The sequence below is a fragment of the Lemur catta genome, chromosome 7 (assembly GCF_020740605.2).
Source record: "Lemur catta isolate mLemCat1 chromosome 7, mLemCat1.pri, whole genome shotgun sequence".
NCBI lineage: Eukaryota > Metazoa > Chordata > Mammalia > Primates > Lemuridae > Lemur > Lemur catta.
Window position 1 is genome coordinate 67,278,826 of NC_059134.1, and position 18,982 is coordinate 67,297,807.

At 46.6% G+C, this 18,982-nt stretch overlaps 1 protein-coding gene across 1 annotated transcript in view; it reads right to left on the bottom strand.

Annotated features, from left to right (window-relative positions):
• Window positions 1–18,982, bottom strand: part of DKK3 (dickkopf WNT signaling pathway inhibitor 3) — a 40,418-nt gene that overhangs the window by 19,649 nt on the left and 1,787 nt on the right. The window contains exons 3-4 of the mRNA XM_045557529.1: window positions 13,958–14,095; window positions 11,154–11,237 (exon numbers count right to left, since the gene is read on the bottom strand). Coding sequence (XP_045413485.1) covers window positions 11,154–11,237; window positions 13,958–14,095 — 222 coding nt within the window. The remainder of the gene's footprint in view (window positions 1–11,153; window positions 11,238–13,957; window positions 14,096–18,982) is intronic.

The window sequence follows — 18,982 nt, forward strand, 5'->3', positions numbered from 1 at the left end:
CCTAAGTTCTGCTGCTTCCCAGGCTTGAGAAGGACAGAGTCTGCTGGCCTCTGCCCACCCGGCCACCTGGGGACCCCCTGGCCCGGGGAGCAGGCCTCCTCCATCTTCGAGCCAAGATGTTTTTCCATCCTAACCATGATTCCCTCTGCCTTTTGTACCTGCTTCATCTTCGCAGAGGCCCTGAATTATGAGACTATGGAAAATTCAAGCTGTTTTCCCTGTGGCTGTATTTTCCACATCACATCATTGAAATGTGTCAGTGGCCAACCTCTTCAGACACGCGAGCATGCCACCCACTTAAAATGCTCCTCACTGGTGGTTTGGAATGTTCCTCTTCAGTGGCAGCAAGTCTGACACCCGGTCAATGGTAAGAACAAAACAAAAGTGGGTGAGAGATTCCATAGTTCCCTAACCATCCTCCCCTGACCCCAAGGGGCTCTGCCATCCCTGGGAGGGGAAGACCCCTGTGTTCGTTGCCACAAAGTTGTCCTTTTGTGATTTTTGCTCTTCCATTTCAGGTTTTTGGGGTGGGGATTGTTCAATGGCTCTTGGTATATATGATACAAGTTGTAACCAAGTGGTGGAAGGTTTATGATCAAAACCACCCCAAAATTATGGCTGCAAACTCCCATGACTTTTTCTATCAGAAATATATCTTTTTATTGAAATGGCCAGAAATTTCCATCTGAATTCATATTCCAGTTCTACCATTTAACCATCTACCATGACTTATGGAATTTAACTTCTCTAAACTCCAGTGCCCAAATGTATAAAATAATACCTACTTCATAGTATTATAAGGATTAGAAAATAAAACATGTAAAACACCCAGTATATAGCCCAAGAAATGCTGTTCAGTAATGTAGGTGAATGAACGAAGGCAACAAAAACAGAGAGAGGCTCGTTTGTCAAACAAATTAAACTCATTTACATACTTACAGCTCTTCACTGAATCTTATCCTCATGAAATTTTACTTCTGTTTATATTCCTCAACGTACACCAGGGTCATACAGCTCTCATCTATTTAACGTGTTCATTCAGTTACTGATGCCTACCCCGTGCCAAGCACAATGACAGGGATACAGAGATGACACAGGACAGACGAAGTCCCTACCTTCCTAGAGCTCACAATCCTTATGCAATTCTTTAAGAACTTCTGGTTTTTCTCCCTGAGCCTGAGAAAACCCTTTCGCCATCGATTTTCACCATCTTTCTCAGCATTAGGTAGCTCATCTTCCCTATAGTTAATCCTCTGAGATATGAGAAAAACAGGGCCACTGAGACCCTGCTTCCTGCAACGGGAAACTCCAGGTCCACAGTCTACACTGAACTGGGAATGAGGTTCTAGATCAGACTACTGCATGATTTGGAGAAAAATTATATCCTCCCATTTGTTTTCTCATCTATAAAATGGGAGGTTTGGTGTGGAACAGGGGTGACATGGGTTTCAAGCACAGTCCTTTCTAAGTGATTGCCAGTGGCTGCTGGAAGTGCTGTTCTGCCTTAAGTGCTGAGACTCTTTCTGGGCTCACAAGGAAATAACTCTGCAATCGATTAGCAATGTCTGCCATAGGCAAAGAAGTGGCAGGATGGCAGTGTCAGCGCCACAAGTTTCCATGGCTGGTCTTGAGGAACTCAACAGACCCTGTGAATTCTAGCATTTATAATTATACGACTCAGTGAAATACTGCTTTACTTTATCTTTGGCATGAGGCCTGTCTTCATACACGACAGCTTTTTCATGTGTTTGGTCTTAACCACCATCACCTTTCAGAAACCTTCTCAGTTATTGTGTTCAAAGCCACTGCAACCTTACAACAAAATAAATATATTTACTGATTTATCACACTCATATTCAGTAACCTACTGCTTCCTTCCCCAAGGGGTCTAGGAAATTAGGTCAGAAAGGAGAATTTATACTTATTCGGCATCTATTAAGTGCCAGATATTTTCCATACATTGCCTCCTACTTCTAAAGCAACCTTCTCAGGCAGTCACCAAATCCTCCTTTCATAGAGCAGGAACAAGTGCCCAGAGCTGTGTGGGAAGCTGCTCAGACAGTCCAACCTGCAGCAGTCGGGATTCCACATTGTATCCCACTATGTGCCCATAAAACGTACCCAAATAACCTGATTATTCTTTCTTTTCCAGGAGGTGGATGTGAAAAATGAAACTGACAGTAGGTCTACAGTGCAATGAGATATGCGCACACATTTAAATGACTCAATCTTCATTTTTCCCACAGTCTGCTGGAGATGTGACCCAGAGGAGAGGTTTCCTGCCTGATTTGGGAGACAAGCTCAGCTTATCAGATGTGGAGCACAACTGAATTCCCTGACAGCGTTAAATGTGTCTTTCTGCATGCGCCTCCCCCAGTTCCCTTCCCCTGTCCCTGCCTCTGACTCTGGCAGAGGACCCTGCCAGGCCCTGTCCCCTGGCCCACCTACCACAATGCTCTCCCTACCACTAAGGGAATTAAAAAACAACCACCACCACCAAACCTTCTCCTTGGAGGCCTGAGCCCCCATGTGACCCCCCCAGGAGTCTAGCTAGAGGCCCTTCCGGCCTCTGGGGACTCTTTCAGGAGACCCTGGGGTTAGGGGTGGGTCTCATGAAGGAGAGCGTGGAGCAGGTGTAGATTCCTGAATGGTCAAGAAAATCACATCTCTGGAACCCAGAGACGATAACCTCCAAGATGCAGCCTGAGCCTGCGTCCACCCAGGCCTGTGGGGAGTTTTCAGCACATCAGCTAGAGGCCAGGGGCGTGGGGCAACACACTCTGGGCAGTGGCATCAGTTATGCCTCCAAGACAGCCTGAGGCTGTGGCTGCCACACTGCAGAGGCAACCTCTAGAACCAGTGTGGGGGAAAGCGCTGCCTTGTCCTAGGGCAGCAGAGACATACATTTATATGCATATAATGGAATGTTATTCAGCCTTAAAAAGGAATGGGATTCTGACACATGCTACAACATGGATGAACCTTGAGGATGTTATACGAAGTGAAATACACCAGTCACAAAAAGACATACGGTATGATTCCACTCACATGAGGTACCTAGCACAGTCAAAATCACAGGGACAGACAGCAGAATAGGGGTTGCTAAGGGCTGGGGGAGGAGAGGAATGGGGAATGTTGTTTAATGGTTAGAGTTGCAGATTTGCAAGACAAAAAGGGTTCTGGAGATGGGTTGCACAAAACAGTGTGAAAGTACTGAACACTGCTGAACTGTACATTTAAAAATTGTTAAGATGGTAAATTTTATGTCATATATATTATAATTTATTTATTAAGGATATGGGTTTGAGAAGTTTTGGAATCAGTAAGACTTAAGTGTTCCATTTTATTTTTTTCTTGCAGTACTGGCTCAGCCAGCTACTAGCTCTATTGTATAGTTTCTCTGAACCTCAATTATTTCATCTGTAAAATGGGGTCATACAACATGGTTGCCATGTGGCTTATGTGAAGGGATGCCAGTCAGATCCCTGGCACAGTTCCTGACTAAATAAGGGAATACTGGGGAATGTTGCAGCCCTTGATATTATTTCAAAAACAAACCAAAATGGATTCATATGCTTTGTTGCTTTGTGAGTTTTTCAGAATGTTGCCAAAGTGCAAGGAAGAATAGGGCCACATATCTGAGCCGGGATGCAAAGACCAGTGGATGTGTCCAGGCCAGTCTGGAAGAATCCCAGTTCCTGACAGCAGTGGATAGCCCCACACCTGCATGGGGAGCTGTTCAGGCCTAGACAGACTCAGGATACTCAGAGGCCACAGAAATCAGCTTGTTCTGCCGCCGATGCCATCCGTTTAATGAGATCTCAGATTCAATCACTGTCACTTATCTGGCCTGTCTACTGGCACCAAGCAAAAACAGACTGCTCCATTTCTAAATATAATAAAAGCTTCCAGATTTCAAGGCCCGAAGCCAGGCTTTTTGCAGGGCACAGGCTTTGCAGCCCAGAGGGGCTCAAGCCTTCTGTATCAGCAGAATTAAGAAAAGCCCTGTCCCTACCGATGTCTCTGCCATCCAAACCACGTCTTCCTGGCTCTTTCCTCTGGGCATCGCATGGAGTCTCATTACAGTATACAGTACAGGCCTGGTAAAGCACTGCAGATGCAGGGTGTACTCCCAACTCAGCACGTATTCCCAACTCCTTGGCTGGGCTCTCGAAGGCATTCCTATTCTCATTCCTGCCTCTCCCCAGCTTCATCGGCTGCTCCCCCAAGCAAAACTTGAGCTCTGGCATTCTAAACTATTATATTTAGTGTTCCTCCACATGTTATTCTTTCTACGTGCCTCCTTGACTTTGAAAACAAAATGCTTCTGCGAGGAATGCCCTTCTTTCGCATCACTGAGAATTCCTAGACATCATTTAAAATACAGCTCAACCACCACCTTTTCCAGGGAGTATGTCAAGAAATATGAAGGGCCTGAGATTCTCCTTACTCTACTTGCAAGATGACAAGTAAGCCTACAACAATTCCATGGATGCTACCAGAAGACATGAGACTTCTGGGTCAGAGACAAAGGACTTTATTCTAGCAGCACAGAAGTGGCATGACCTTCATGTTTCTGTGTCAGTTCCCCTTGCTCCCCAAGTCCCACGTGTGCCACGGGAGCTCAGGTGGATGCTACGTGTGTAGTGGGTTTGCATCACACCTAAGTAATCCCAAGCCGAGAGAATCCAAACATTTGATAACGGACTGCAAGCAAACCTGCCTCTGCCATGGGGGGAGTGCTATCTCTGTCTTCCAAGGCTATTGTATTGGCTATACAACATCCTTGAAAAGACAGCCTGGAACAAAAAGGCAATTAATGCCTTTGCTTATAAAATGAGCAGGAACGTGAGCAACCCACGAAGAACAAAGTCTTCCCTGGCTACCTGACCTGGTCCCCGCGCCATGCCCCCACAATGCCCTGTGCAACCTCTGGATCAGAAGACATCCATCTTGTAAGTATCTGTTTAGTGTTTTGGTCCACTACTGGCCTGGGTGCTTGCTCGTATTAGAGTACCATTTACACTTATCTGCCAGAAACATAGTAGAAGCTAAAAGAATGTGCAAATAGATGAATGAGCTGAATAATTAATATCGGGAATTTGGATAGCCGTGGATTGGGGGTAATCAAATCATAACAACAAATGGCTGACATCTACTGACTTCTTACTCCTGAGTTCCAGGCACAGTATGGTGTTTTTGACCTATATATTCTATTTTATCCTCATGACAATATGATAGAGAAGGTACTTTTATTATCCTCATTTTACATACAGGAGAACTAAAGCTTAGAGCAGTTAGAGAACTTAAAGTCACATGGCTAATAAGCAGTAGAGTTGCCATGGGACTGGACTTCCTGTGCCCAAGCTGTTAATACCCCCTGAAGTGCTTCTCCTATGAGAAGTCATCTCAACCTTGTTTGGATTTGCAGGGGTAGTGGCAGTATCCTGCCCATCACTGTCATGTACCCCCCTCTGTGACTCAGCCCATCAGCAGCCTCACAGAGACACTCAGCACTCAGATGTTCCTGCTGGGACTTCCCACCTCCCTAATCTGCCCCGCACTGGAGCAGATGGTGTTTGGTCTTGGGAACAGCCTGGAATGCAAAGCTAACCTTTCTCCCTGACCAAGAGAGGAAAGAATGTGATAAATTCGAGGAGGACTCTGCATTGGCTACAACGTACAATTCTCAAACAGCCATGCCCTTGACCTAAGAATCAAAGAAATAGAAACAAAAAGAAGATATCTTTTTTCCTTGCCTATCACATGATCACCCACTCTAACACCCACTGTAGGTGAGAGCTGGTGAAATGCAGCCTCAGAAACTGCTTCTGAGAACAAAACAAGTACAACCTTTCCAGTGGAAAATTTGGCAGTATCTCTCAAAATTTTAGATATGCACACTCTTTGACTTAGCAATTTAATTTCTAGGATTTACACAGTGAAAACACTTGCAAAATTGTTCAAAAATATAGACAGCTAGATGTTTATATCAAAATTGTAAATAATCCCAAACTCTTGTAAAAATATTCAAAAAATATAAAAATCTATAAAGTCTCTGCAAACTTAAATTCCTCCAGAGATATTTATTAATGATTTAATATATATTTTACCAAGCTTTATATGCATGCTTTTTTTCTAAAAATGAGATATTTGTATATACTATACATATATATTTTGTGTATTATATATACTGCTCAGCAATTTTTTTTTTTTACTTAACATTTTATTGAAGACAACGTTTTACACCAACTTATATGAAACCTATATAAAACTCATTGGTTAATGACATCCTATTTTGATTTTGGATATGGAATCATTTATATTTAATAAATTCCTTCTTAGAGGATGTTTAGGTTGAGAGTGCTACTTAATATACCAGGTTATAGCTCAAAAAGAAATTCCTACCCCATAAAAATTGCTCACCCATATCAACTTTGGGGATGATTTGCCCATCTCTCAGAATGATACAGAGTTCTTCAATTTCCCCTCTCTATTTTTTTCTACTGGTTACTGGACTATGGAACTGGACATTGACACAAGCCTGTGCCATCACCCTTAGGACAAGAAGTCTGTTTCCTTCTACAGAAACCAAGCTACACCCTGCCAACCTAGGGCCCTGGCCCAGAACAACTTGTGAGTACCTGACCACCATTCCCCTGCCATTCCGTACGGCCCAGCCTTCTCCTGTCTGAACCCCCAACACCCAGCCAGACACACAGGACAGGCAAGGACAGGAAGAGCAGCAGGATGAGTCAACCCTGTGCCTAGAGCACAGAGCTTGGGGACAGCTCATTACTCGGGGAGCGAGGCAGGCCGCTGCAGAAGGAAACGAGCCCACGGCTAACGTCAGGGCAGAGACCTGTGGCAGCCTTACGCATGTCCTCAGCCCCCAGTCTGACTTCATTCTTTTTGCGGTAAGGTTGCCGGGAACCAGAGAAACTAATTAGAACTCAGTTTTGATTACTTTTCAGTAACAATGAACCTCACACAAAGAGCTTTTATAAACCTTGCCATACTAGATACTCGCTCTATCCTGTGAAAGGGGGGTTATTAGCCCCAGTTGACAGTTGAAGATACTGAGTTTGAGGGCAGAGTTTGAACCCTGGTCTGCTTCACACCGGTTCAGACGTCTTCCTTCTGCCTCAAGTCTGACAGAAGAGAAGGGCTGCACTTCCTGGGACGGCCACCCCAGCCTCCCTGCACCCAGCAGGACTCCCCAGGTGGCAGATGCTCTGGGAACTGATCAAGTCCCTCTAGGGGGCCCGCACCCTTCCCTGGTGCAACTCTGTTAAAACAACCCCCCAGTGATTTGTCATCATGGCACCCCCGACATCCCATTAAGTGGATAGAGTCCAACACAGAAACCAGGGCACGGGAGGAGACAAAGCCGCACCCCACTATCTACTCTGGGATGAGGAGGCTGGGGGCAGGGAAGAACTTGAGGCCGGAGGGAGAAAGAGGTCATTCAACACACTTTCCCCACCCACGTTCTCATGGTCTCTCTGGGCTGTGAGGTGATGAGGCGCTTACTACTCCATGGAAGCAAACAAACAAAAACCTTTGACAAGGTGGTCACCGTTTAACAGCCCACTGTCCCCAGGCTCCAACAGAAACAGCAGACAAAGTACTCTCACAAGGAAGGCACCTGGTTTCACACTTGTAGAGAATTCCAGGGTCAAGGCCCTCAGTCTACGTCTCCAGTCAAAAGGGCACCATCAGTACCAGTCACTCTCTGGAACAAGGAAGTCGCTGGGTCACTCGAAGCCCTATGATCTGGATGCTTCTGGTAGTGAAATTTGTCCACCTACTGGCCTCAGAAGTCTTGACCGGGGTCTTAGGGGTTGTTCGTACGTAACTGAACCCGTAGCTTCAATGAGGTGTGTTCAGGTGAAAAAAACAAACGGACTCACTTTCTAATGTCATATTCTGATGTGAAATGAGAAAGACGGCAAATGCAGGACGTGCTAAGCTTAGTGGCTGTGAGCTGCATTTTAACTGGAGAACGTGCCCCTTCAAAATGGCGCCTTGGCTAATTGGGCCAGACTCTTCCTATGCGGGGACAGAATTCTATAAATAAGTGTCCTATTACCGCACAATGGCGGGTCCATTCTCTAGCTTCCCACACGCCGCTTTCGTCCCAACCCCCTGCACAAAAGCGCGCAGCGTCGGTGTGTCTGCCCACTGGCCCGTGAAGTGCGGGGGGCCGGGGGCGCAGCACAAAAGCCTCATCACAAAGACGTCAGACCACATCCCCGTCAGCCGAGCACTCAGGTGAAATAACAAGCCACGGTGTCCTTTTCCCCTTTCACATCTGAGTGTAAAAGCAGACCAGTCCCTCGCACACACTGTGCGCAGTTTCTAGACAGGCATATAGAGTTACTGTCTGTAACTCTCCGTGAGCCTCCTTGGGTTACCATACATATTAATACACATTCCAGCATCTGAAGAAGGGAAAATATGGGGTGCTTGGTGGTTATTTTTAATTGAATTCATCTGGGAATTTTAAATCCTGAAAATTTAGCCCCTGTTGACAGTATTTTAAGGTTTGACCAGCCTATGATTTTGTCCTTTGGAATGGCAAATCTCCCTGTTCCTTTAAGAGAAAGTTTCTGCAGCGTGTAATGCGTTTCAAAGCCAGCTGTAAAAATCGTTAAATCCCCAAATGAGGGAATGGGACAGTGGTGACAATGCGCGACTCTTTGCATTCCTTTGACGGCACTCTAGTCTTCATAGCTTCCTACGCAGGAAAAGGAGCTCCGTGTCCCATAAAGAGGACGCTGGAGCCTTAACTCAATGTGCCAGGACGACGGGGAGCCGGGGAGGGAAGGGTAGTTGCGTGGAAGAATTCTGTGGGCATGAGAAACTCGATCGTGCTTCCCGGCCCCTTGGCAAGCCACTCTGATGACAAGCGAGGCTCTGCAGGGAGCACAGGCGCCACCATCTCTGCCACAGGACGTCGCTTTCACAGGGGGCTCGACAAGTCTTCAGTCTGCCCTCTAAAGCCCTGTGGGATCTGCCAACACTGGCCAGTCAAGCAGCACATGCCCCAGGTCCCCCTTCCAGCCAATCAAAATGGAATTTATTCTCATATAGAAACCCAACAAGCTCACATCCCAAGGGCCTGCGCAGGAATCAAGAAAACCTTGGTGAGCCTCCACCGTCTGGGTTTCTTAGATCTACCGCGCCCCTCAACCTTCTGCATCCTCAGGACTGTCATACACAAGAGTTCAGGTTATGCCCTGCACAAGGGTGCCCAGGCCTGCCTTCCATCACACGACGGCAATATGAGACAGCATGGGCAGGTGTAGAGATTCTGAGCTTTCCAGCCAAGTCCTTAAGCAGGGACGCACACGGGCACACATGTGGACCCATACGGGGACACAGAAGTTGTCAAACTCACAGGCAGGCAGCAACTGGCCCCTGCCCCAAGCATGCTCTTGGCATCTTCGAGATCTTGTCTCTTACCTGCCCCCGCTCTCGGGGTCTCAGTTCTCCCCACCACAAGGCCCAAGCCTAACATAACTGCCTCCCTTGGTGGGTGTCGGGGGGAGCATGGGATGTGCATGTTGCAACCCTGTGTGCACCTGGGCCTCCAGCAGATGCAGGTGTGCTCACAGGCGTAGCTGCTGCCCCCCGGGAGCAAAGCTGTGCCATCATGTGACGATGGAATAACTTTTTTTACTTGAGGACAAAGGCTTTTTTTTGTAATCCGCAGCCCTGTGAGTTCTGTTTCCCCTGCCCTTTCCATTCCATGGCTTGTACCCAGGCCCTTTATTTCTCATGAGGCCCCAAGCACAGACTTAGGTCTGGAACACTCTAAATCTGTTCCCTCTAGGAACCAAAATCATATCCTGTGGCTGGCTGGCTGGCTTTTGTTTCACTTCCCTCTCTCTCTTCCCACCTTTGGAAACTGGCCTCTCTTTCTTCCTGGCCTTAGTTAACCTTGTCTGTGCTTCATAGGCTTCTGTCCTTTGAAGGCTTGGAGAGAAAGCAGACATTCTTCCCTCACTTGAACATGGGGAAACCAAGATGCCCCAGCTTGTAGGTGACAAACTGAGGCTTCCAGACTCCACAGCCAGCACTCTGTGTATTTCACGGCACGGTTCCTCCCCACCACCCCCAGGCCCCCGTGAGTGGTGGGTCACCACCATCACACACAGCAGCTGACCCCAGCCTGCAGTCAGGGTCAGCCAGCTCTCGACTTTGGAGCACTGTGCCAAAAACAAGCAAAAGAGAAAAGTCCATCTACTACCAACCAAGACAACACAACCTTCCTAACTATTATCAATACACTGGTTCTCTGCCAGTGATAAGGCCAAAAGAGGTGGGGAAAAATCCCCAACGCTCTCTCTGTAGGCCAGGGACGCATAAACCATCCGGGCACAGAGAGGCTGGGTCCCTGCAGCCTCCACAAAGGAAGCACATTTGTCCCGCTGGTCATGTCCATGTCACAGCTGCCTTGTCCACGCTGCGACAGGCAGGTGTGTCTGAAGCAGCCATCTCTTTGAGAAGATAAAGCACCGTTGATCACCTCTGGCCTGGGAGATAGGAGACTAGTGACTCCAACTGGGACATCCCCCAACTTGAACTCAGGTTTGCTTTCTGTGAAATCACACCCCTTCCAACTTTAGGACTCTGTCATTCTATAAAATCCAACAGGCAACCGACAGGAGGCATCACGGGTGACTGGAGCCCAGAGGCTGGAACAGAAGGACTTCCTTTCCCGTCACACCTCTGGTCTCCGAGGAAGGTGTTTTCACTCTCAAACTCCCTGACCATGCAAACGGCCATCTCAGACAGAGGTTTTGGGGATTTCACCGTCTGATGCACCAGGTCTGTGACCAGGGTCCCAATCAGTATACCCGGTACTTGCTTGGTCCGCTTTCAAAGCTGAGATGGGGCCAGGCAAATGACAACTGAATTTAATTTCTCTGTTGTTTCTGACGCCAAGTGCATGGAGGCGTTACATTCTGGAAAATGTCACTCTGCTCATAAAGATGAGCACTGGGGACTCTCGGTAGAAATGAGTCGGGGCAGGTGCATGAGAGGCAGCTCCCTCTGCCCACAGTCTGCAGGCTGGGTCACCGCTGGCAGGTTAAACCAACGTGCATGTGCCTTGGGGTGTGAGTGCAGGGGAGGTGACAACTTACATGGCTCCTTTTGCCTTCCTCGTCTCCCACAGATGTGATAACGGTCTCTGAAAAGACGGTCTGTCCAGTCTGGTTGTTGGTTATCTACAGTGGAACAGGCACAGTGAAAGTTAAATAGAAGGAAGCCTGGGCAAATCCCACATATTTTTTTCCTTTCATTTTTTGAAGCAGGAACACCCAGTAAAGTCATCAGAATGCCCACCCCGCTTTCTTCCAGCGTTCCAGTTCCACCGGCAGCTGGGGACGGAAAGCTCCCCTCGTACAGAGACAAGAGGTATTAACACAGCTGCACCACAGGGTTGCCAGGAGCAGGAAATGAGGTGATCCGTGGAAAGCACTCAGCACAGTGCCTGACACCCAGCAAACGCTCAGCAACATCTGCTATTTTTATCACTCGTGGGGCTCATCCCTTGAAACTCAATGTCAACTTTCTTTCTGACAAATTGCGAGTCTGGGCGTCCAGACGCACATCTTTCATGAGAAGCAAGCAGGTTTTAGCTACAGCAGCCCTACTCCTGATTCTGGTGAAGTTTTTGCATGAAGAAAGTGCTTACGTCCAGTGGGAGACTTGTCCCCATATTCCTCCCTCTGGTGTCTGCCTCCAATTCTGCTTCCCCTGCCCTGTCCCTTCCATGGCTTCTACTCGGGCCCTTTATTTCTCATGAGGCCCCAGCACAATCTTAGATCTGGAACACTCTAAATCTTTTCCCTCTAGAAACCAAGATCATATCCTAACCGGGCACCTCAAAGCTAAGCGTGACATGGACCCCAGGCCATTCCTGCCCCGTGAAGGGCCGTGTCTAATGTTTGGCCTGGTGGTGAAGCAGAGAAAAGACGCTGGCCCTGGAGCTAGGGGGTGCTGTCCTTTGAGCTATGGCTCAGCTGCCAACAACCACCTAGTATGTCACCCGGAACAAGTCATTTCTCTTTACTGATTCACAATTTTCTGTTTTCTACATCTTCTTTAAAGTCCCTGCCAGCTCTAATATCACAGACGTCTGCAGCCACGACAAAGTGGAAACTCTTGTCCTAATTTGCAGTAGGGCATCCAATTCCAGCTCTGAGGAGGTCAGGACCACTCCTTAGTACCATGCTTTTGAATTTTTGCCTAAATAATTCCTCTCCCCAGAAAAGGATGACATCTTTCTTTATGCTAGCTTTTTACAGAATTAACTAATGTCATATTTTTAAAAATTCTACAGCTCTATATGCCTGAGTTGTGGGATTTCTCAGAGTCTTTATTATGCCAATGTGCATTTTTTTTCATTTGTAGGGGAAGAATATATACAGTGTTTTCCAAATATGTTTCACCACTACTGACCCCTCTTTCCTGAAGCATCACACAGGACTGGTACACCACGGAACCCACTTGAGAGCAACTGTATTGTAATAGCACAACTTTATTATAATGGCAACAGCAATAACCAAAACACTTGCTTTTGCTTAGTGCTTTAGAGTTGACAATGGGATTTCCTATACTTTAGGTCATTTGACCCTAATGGTACTGCAAAGTGGATGTTGGCATCACTATTTCATAAATGCAGTTAGTGAGTCAGTAAATTTAACTAATTTTTCAAAAATCACACTAGTTCCTGGGAGGACTCACACTCAGGTATTCTGACATCTACAAAGAGCAACTTCAAGAAGCAACCAAACTTGTTGGCTAATTATTGTCAGAAAGAATGACTTAATAATATTGGTTTTGACAAGAATAAAACCATCGCTTTTGGAAACATTCTGCAGTCTTCGGGTGAGTAATGCTAAAGGATTATGCTCAGCAGGTGAACTCAGTCATTTACCTGGAGGGGCACGCTCTGTAGCCGGGCCGTCACTGTACAGTGGGAGAAGTGCCCCACAAGGCTATGGCACATAAAAGCTGACCCCATTACGCTCTGTGGCACAGAAACACTGTTGTTTCAGCCAAGTAATTACCTGGGCATTTGAACAAATACAAGGCTCTTTCACAAGAGCCATCGTGGCCTTGCATACGGGAGCTGAGATGCAATTGGAGGTGAAGCCCTTTGATATTCACAACAGCACGTCGCCTCTACGGCCTCATAACCACCACCCTGAGTCTCTGTGTGGCAGACGCAGAGAGAACACAGGCTCGCGTAGCTTGCTGCCAAATCGCATTGGGGACATCTCACACCAGGGGCAGGCTAATGCCATGTTGCTTTCTATTTGCAACGTTTTCTTCATCAGGTGAGACTGAGAATGAACCTGCTTGCTCCTCAGGGAGGATGCTAGACCAAGAGACACGTGGGCATGTTGTAGGGTGGGAAATGCTATAGAATTTTGAACAGACAACCAGCAAACAAATAAATGTTTAATCTTGTGGCAACAGAGGGTTTCCCCTCTGAAAATGGAGTATTTCATATTTACCTTCCTCCTGAGAAAACATGAGATCGATTCATCACAACATGGTCTCTATTTCAACTCTCTACTGAGACATACATAAAACCCTATGAGATAAATTCCTCAAATTCAATACTAGCAAAGTATCTCTCTAGACATCGTTTGCTTCCTTTTTTCAAATGACAAAAAATCCCTGAACATTCTTTTGCAATTGGACTGGCAGGAAGCCTTGGGTTAAACTTACTGCTTAAATGCAAAAGCGATTTAGGTTGCTGATACATATCTCTCCACTTTAAACAGTGCCCTCACTCCCTCTGGTTTTTAATCTGTATTTTACCATTCTCATTTGCATTTTGGGCTTGTGTATCAAATATGCAAATAAGACCTTAGTTCTCTGATGGCACTGGGTGCTACAGAAAGGAGGAAGTGCTGGCTATGACTGCCCTTACCTTGTGAATTTCTCGGTGCACATGGACGGTATTGTTTCCAATCTTGGTGTCTGTGTTGGTTTCATTGTGATAGCTGGGAGGTAAGCTTGCCAGGTTCACTTCTGATGACGTTTTAGCAGCAGCTTCCTCTGCCTCCATCTATTAAATCAATGAATTTAATGAGCAAAATTATTGCCTCTTGGTACAAATGAGAGTCCATTAGGAGAACAAAACCCCGTCTCTCTTTTCCTCTTCTGCAATTACAGAGTGGTGATAATGACAGCTACCATTAATTGAGTAATCACTAGGGCAAGACATTATACTAAATGTTTTACATATATTATGGCCCTGAAATTTCACAACCTCCCTAGGAGGTGGGTGTTAATGTTATCACTTTACAAATAGGGAAACTGAGGCTCAGGAAGACTAGAGAAATTCCCAAGACTCTCAGTGAAGGGTGGAGTTGGGATTTGGACATGTTTACATTAAACAGTCTTGGCCCCTGTGCAAATGCTGGTAGTGCCGTACCCGCTCCTGGTGGCCTACCCCAGAGGTCACCTGCATCCAATTCCCATACATGCCAACAACTGACTCTGTCTCTCTCTGAGGGCGTTCTCTGGCCACAGAAGTGTGCCCAGCCTGCACAGGCCCCCAGTGCTAGGGAGGGACAAGCTATGGAGGTAAACACCCCAGCTTCTCCTCCCCTTGCAAGATAATTCTAAAGCAGGTAGAATCTACTCAGTCTCTCTCTGAGGCCCCCAGGGGGACTAAGCCCTAGATGCCCACAGCAATCACCTGCTCATGAACATACCCTTTCTTGCCTTTCTTCCTTTTCATCTCATGCTCCCACTTCCTGCTAGTGTTTTCTGGGATCACCTCCCTTGGTTGCAGTGTCTTGTGGTGGTGGTGGTGGCAGGGGACACAAACAGGGGACACAGGTAGAGCCCCCCTACCTGCAGGGAGTAAGGTGTCTGGTTTCCCACCCCACCTCTTGGGTGCCCTCGTAGGACACCCTTGCAGAGGGACCCTTGTAGAGGGTCAGCTGACTAGTTCCTGGGGTCCACACTCCTCTGACTCTCCTTGAACACATGTCCTTCTCCGGTGTCAGGTTTCTGAGGCCATTGTCCTCAAATCCTCTAGTCTCATGAGCCCCCATGTCATTTATACCAGATGTAACAGTCAACTCATGTAGGCACCCAACTTGCCCTTCCAAATTTATCACCCTGCCCTAGCCCTGATGAGTGGCCAGTTGACAATGTGACCAGCTCACAGCTGATTGGACCCAAAGGGAGGCCACATCATTCCAATCAGATGAGCCAATCAGATACTCTCTCTAGGAATCTAAAATAAGAGACACAAAGAGAAGGTCTAGTTGACAGTTGGCAATTTTCCAACCCTGCTATCTTTGGGCTATTTTTATCCTTTAAAACTAATCTTCAAAAAGTATTTTCCTATTTAAAAAAATCACTGTCCTCTATCCCCTTAGGTACTGGATGAGTCTCCTCTTTCTCCACCTCCCCCAGCCAGACTTGCCAAGCTGGGGTGGACACGAGGAAAGAATCCCCGCGTCTCAATGCAGCACAGGAGCACTAACCCCGGAGCATGAAGAAAGGCGGGTAGGCACAGAGGCTCAGCTAATCAAATAAGGACTTGGTCAGCGATGCCGTGCACTCGGTGCTGTGCTTATTCTGAGAGGGTTGCTGAGATGTTTGAAACTTGATCACTGGCTTCATTATTATAATAACAACCCCCATGTTTGGGGCATTCGCTATGTCTGAGCCATTGCACCACATGCCGTGAAAATTCACAGCAATGTTATGAGGACGGTGTTATTACAGAGTCATGCCCAAAACTTAGAAAAATATACATATTTGGATTCTCTCCTAGACCTGCTGAATTGGAGTTTCTGGAGATGGGCCCTCCAGATATTGATGAGCTTCTCAGATAGTTCTGAGGCTTTCCCTCCCCTCCAGCTGCCCCTAGTTAAGAATCTCTGCTCCAGGCAATAGGGAGATACAGCAAGTTCTAGAAGACTAGCTGGAAAATAATATAGAAAGTAGGAAAGGAAGAGGGGGAGTTGGGGAATAGCTAGAAGGAGGTCTAGGAGAAGTCAGCTGTATCTGAGGACGGGCCCTCTAGGTGGCAAATAAGTCTAGAAGGACCAAGTCACTGAGAAGTGGCCACCAGAGTAGACAGGTAGTTGCCTCCAGCATCATCAGAGGGCAACACAGTAGAAAGTACCAGGATGGAGTCACATGAGGTGGGTTCAAGTCCTGCTCTGCCACATGTGACCTTGGGCAAGACACTAAATGCCTCTAAGCCTCATCTTGCTCATATGTAAAATGGGGATGATCCTACTTTGTTGAGTGGATGTAAGAATTAAGGACCATGAAATCCAAGGGCTTGGTACCTGCCACAGGCAAAGATGTAATGCACAGCTGCTTTCATAATATTGTCCCTTAAGAAGGCAGTTTCAGGAGAAGCCAGTTTGCCAGAGTCCTGGAGGGAATGAGTAGAAGTGAGAAGAGCAGGCAGTGGATATCATGCGTTTGAAGAGTTTGCCAACAAAATGGAGCTAAGATAGGAGAAAGAATGGGCAAGAAAAGGACTTTTTTTTTTTTTTTAAAGTGAGAGCCCTTGCCCCAGTTCCCACTCCGGTTAGTGCCAACAAAGATAGAGCTGACAGGAGACGACTGAAGATGCTGGAGAGGACCCACCCAGGAGAAGGGAATGTTCATGATCTTAAATTTCCATCGGGATCTGAATCCTACAGTTTGGCTTTCAAATCATCGACAAGCTATCAAATGTAGAGTTTGCTCTGGGTTTTATAAGACCTTCCCCCCACTCAGCCAGTGGTTATTTCAACAGAATGAGCTAACAGTTCTTTAATGGCACCATGAACTAAAAGTACAGTTTACAGTGGAAATTTCAACCACAACTATTACTACCACTAGCAAGAGAAACATAAGCCTGAAGCAAAAGGAGCTGCTTTTCATAGAGCAGGAATGTGAATGCTATTTAAAATAGCATTTATAGTTGGTTGACTGTGTGTCTGTTAAAGGGGCATAGTAGGAAAAATTGGAGAGATAAATGCAGACTTGGTAGTGGGGTTCTTGCTAGAAACAGGTGAGGCAATAAGAACAGTCTAAAATATGCCAGTTACAGACCTGGCAATGAGGGCAGGAGAAACAGTGGTTTCATCCTCAAAATATGTTTACTATTATAGTAACGTATACAATAATAAAACAGGAAAATTGGAATATGTCAGACAGAAGCCATTTGAAGATTTGTTGCTCCCAATAATAATTCCACAAGAAGACTGCTCTGTCTTTCCTGTTAAGAAATATCAACAGCTTGGGTCAGCTGGAATATTTAAAATGCCAGGAAGTTACTTGAAAGCAGATTCATGATACAACTATGTAAACAATTAACACATCTGGCCCAAGTCGTTTTTGATTTTTCCCTTGGATAATAACTGAGTAACAACTATCCTGTGTTGATGAGATTTAAGGGGCTTTCTGGTGGTCTCTTAAAAAAATTAATACTAATGGCCACATTCTATTTTTTGAAGATATTTTAAAACATATTTTAATATTTCAGTATTAATTTTTAAAAAGACATTTTAAAAGATAGGTTCTATTGAGAATCTATCAGATACTGGTGATGTTTTCTTATTCTTTCTACTACTACTAACATAATGATAATGACAACTATTACTTATTGAGGACCAACAGTCTCGTAATCCTTACAACAACCTCATGAGGAGGCTACTTATATTATACCTGTTTCCCTTAACTCCAATTTAAATGGTCAGATAACTTGCTTCACTCATATCCTCCCATTTACTTCCCCCTTTACTCTAAGGGGTGGACATTTTCTCCATTTCAGACTCTGGATCCTACTGCTACTAAGTGGCAGAAATGGGACTTGATGAATGAAGATTGGTCCATTCTCCTGCCATGGAGCTGTTCAACCTCTCTCATCCTATACCCACGGCCAGCAGGGACACTCTGGGAAATGACCACTGACTGGGGTAGATGTGACAGCCAATGTCTCCCCTGGTGCCACACTTTAGCCTGCCCAACTATACAATGCAAGCAGAGCCATGTCTGGAGGGAGGAAGGCTGGGATCCTGGCAAAACCCAACATGGATAACTCCCGTGGAGAAGGCACTGTCACCAAGGTCCCGCTGACCCCAAACTGCCCTGTTCAAGGAAGAGACTGAAGAGGCCATTGCTGCTCCACCTGCTCCCTCATCAGGAGCTAACATCAGAGGACCATGCTGCAAACTTTCTGAGCAGTGATGGGCACTTTCCCACTGAATAAAGAAGTGGAGGTGACCTAGTCAGTCTTACAGGGAATCCGTGCGCAGAAGAGAAAGTCCTAGAACCCAGATAAGGAAAGCAAATGGCCAGCCCCAGAACCACAGAATCACAAGCCTAACTTAATTTGTGGCTGCAGGGTTAAGAAACATTGGCATCTATCTGACTCCCTTCACCTTTTAATTGTTCCATGCCATGACTGCTTTGCGATCACAGGAAACAGAAAGGTCCTGGGTCTTGGAATTGGGACCTGTCCAGTGGATATTCAGGTAGAGCTGTCCAGGTTGCTGCCTCCCAATCCAGTGTCCCCTTCACCACACACTCCACCAGGTTGACTGTTGTGGTGTAGAAGGGGAAATATCCCCAAACTATAGAGGGCTCAGGGGAGAAAGGAACTTCTCCCCATAAATAAGATCCAGCATTTAAGGCTTTGCTCAAGGGGGCTACCAAGTTGGAGGCAGCATGAATGTGGAGAAGCCTGACCTGCCATCCTGGTCATCTGGGCTCTTGCTGACTCCTTCGCTGGGAAGGCTGGCTCCTTTCCAAAGACTGACTATGGCAACCATGCCTACCCACCCCAGGCACCAGGGACAGCTCCCACATCTGGATGGAGAGGGCTGGGCCAGCTGCACCTTCTGCCCAGGCAGCCCTCACCACACCTGGGTGCCCACCATAGAGGACAGAACAGGATGCCACCCACCATGTTTGGACCTGGAAGGGGATG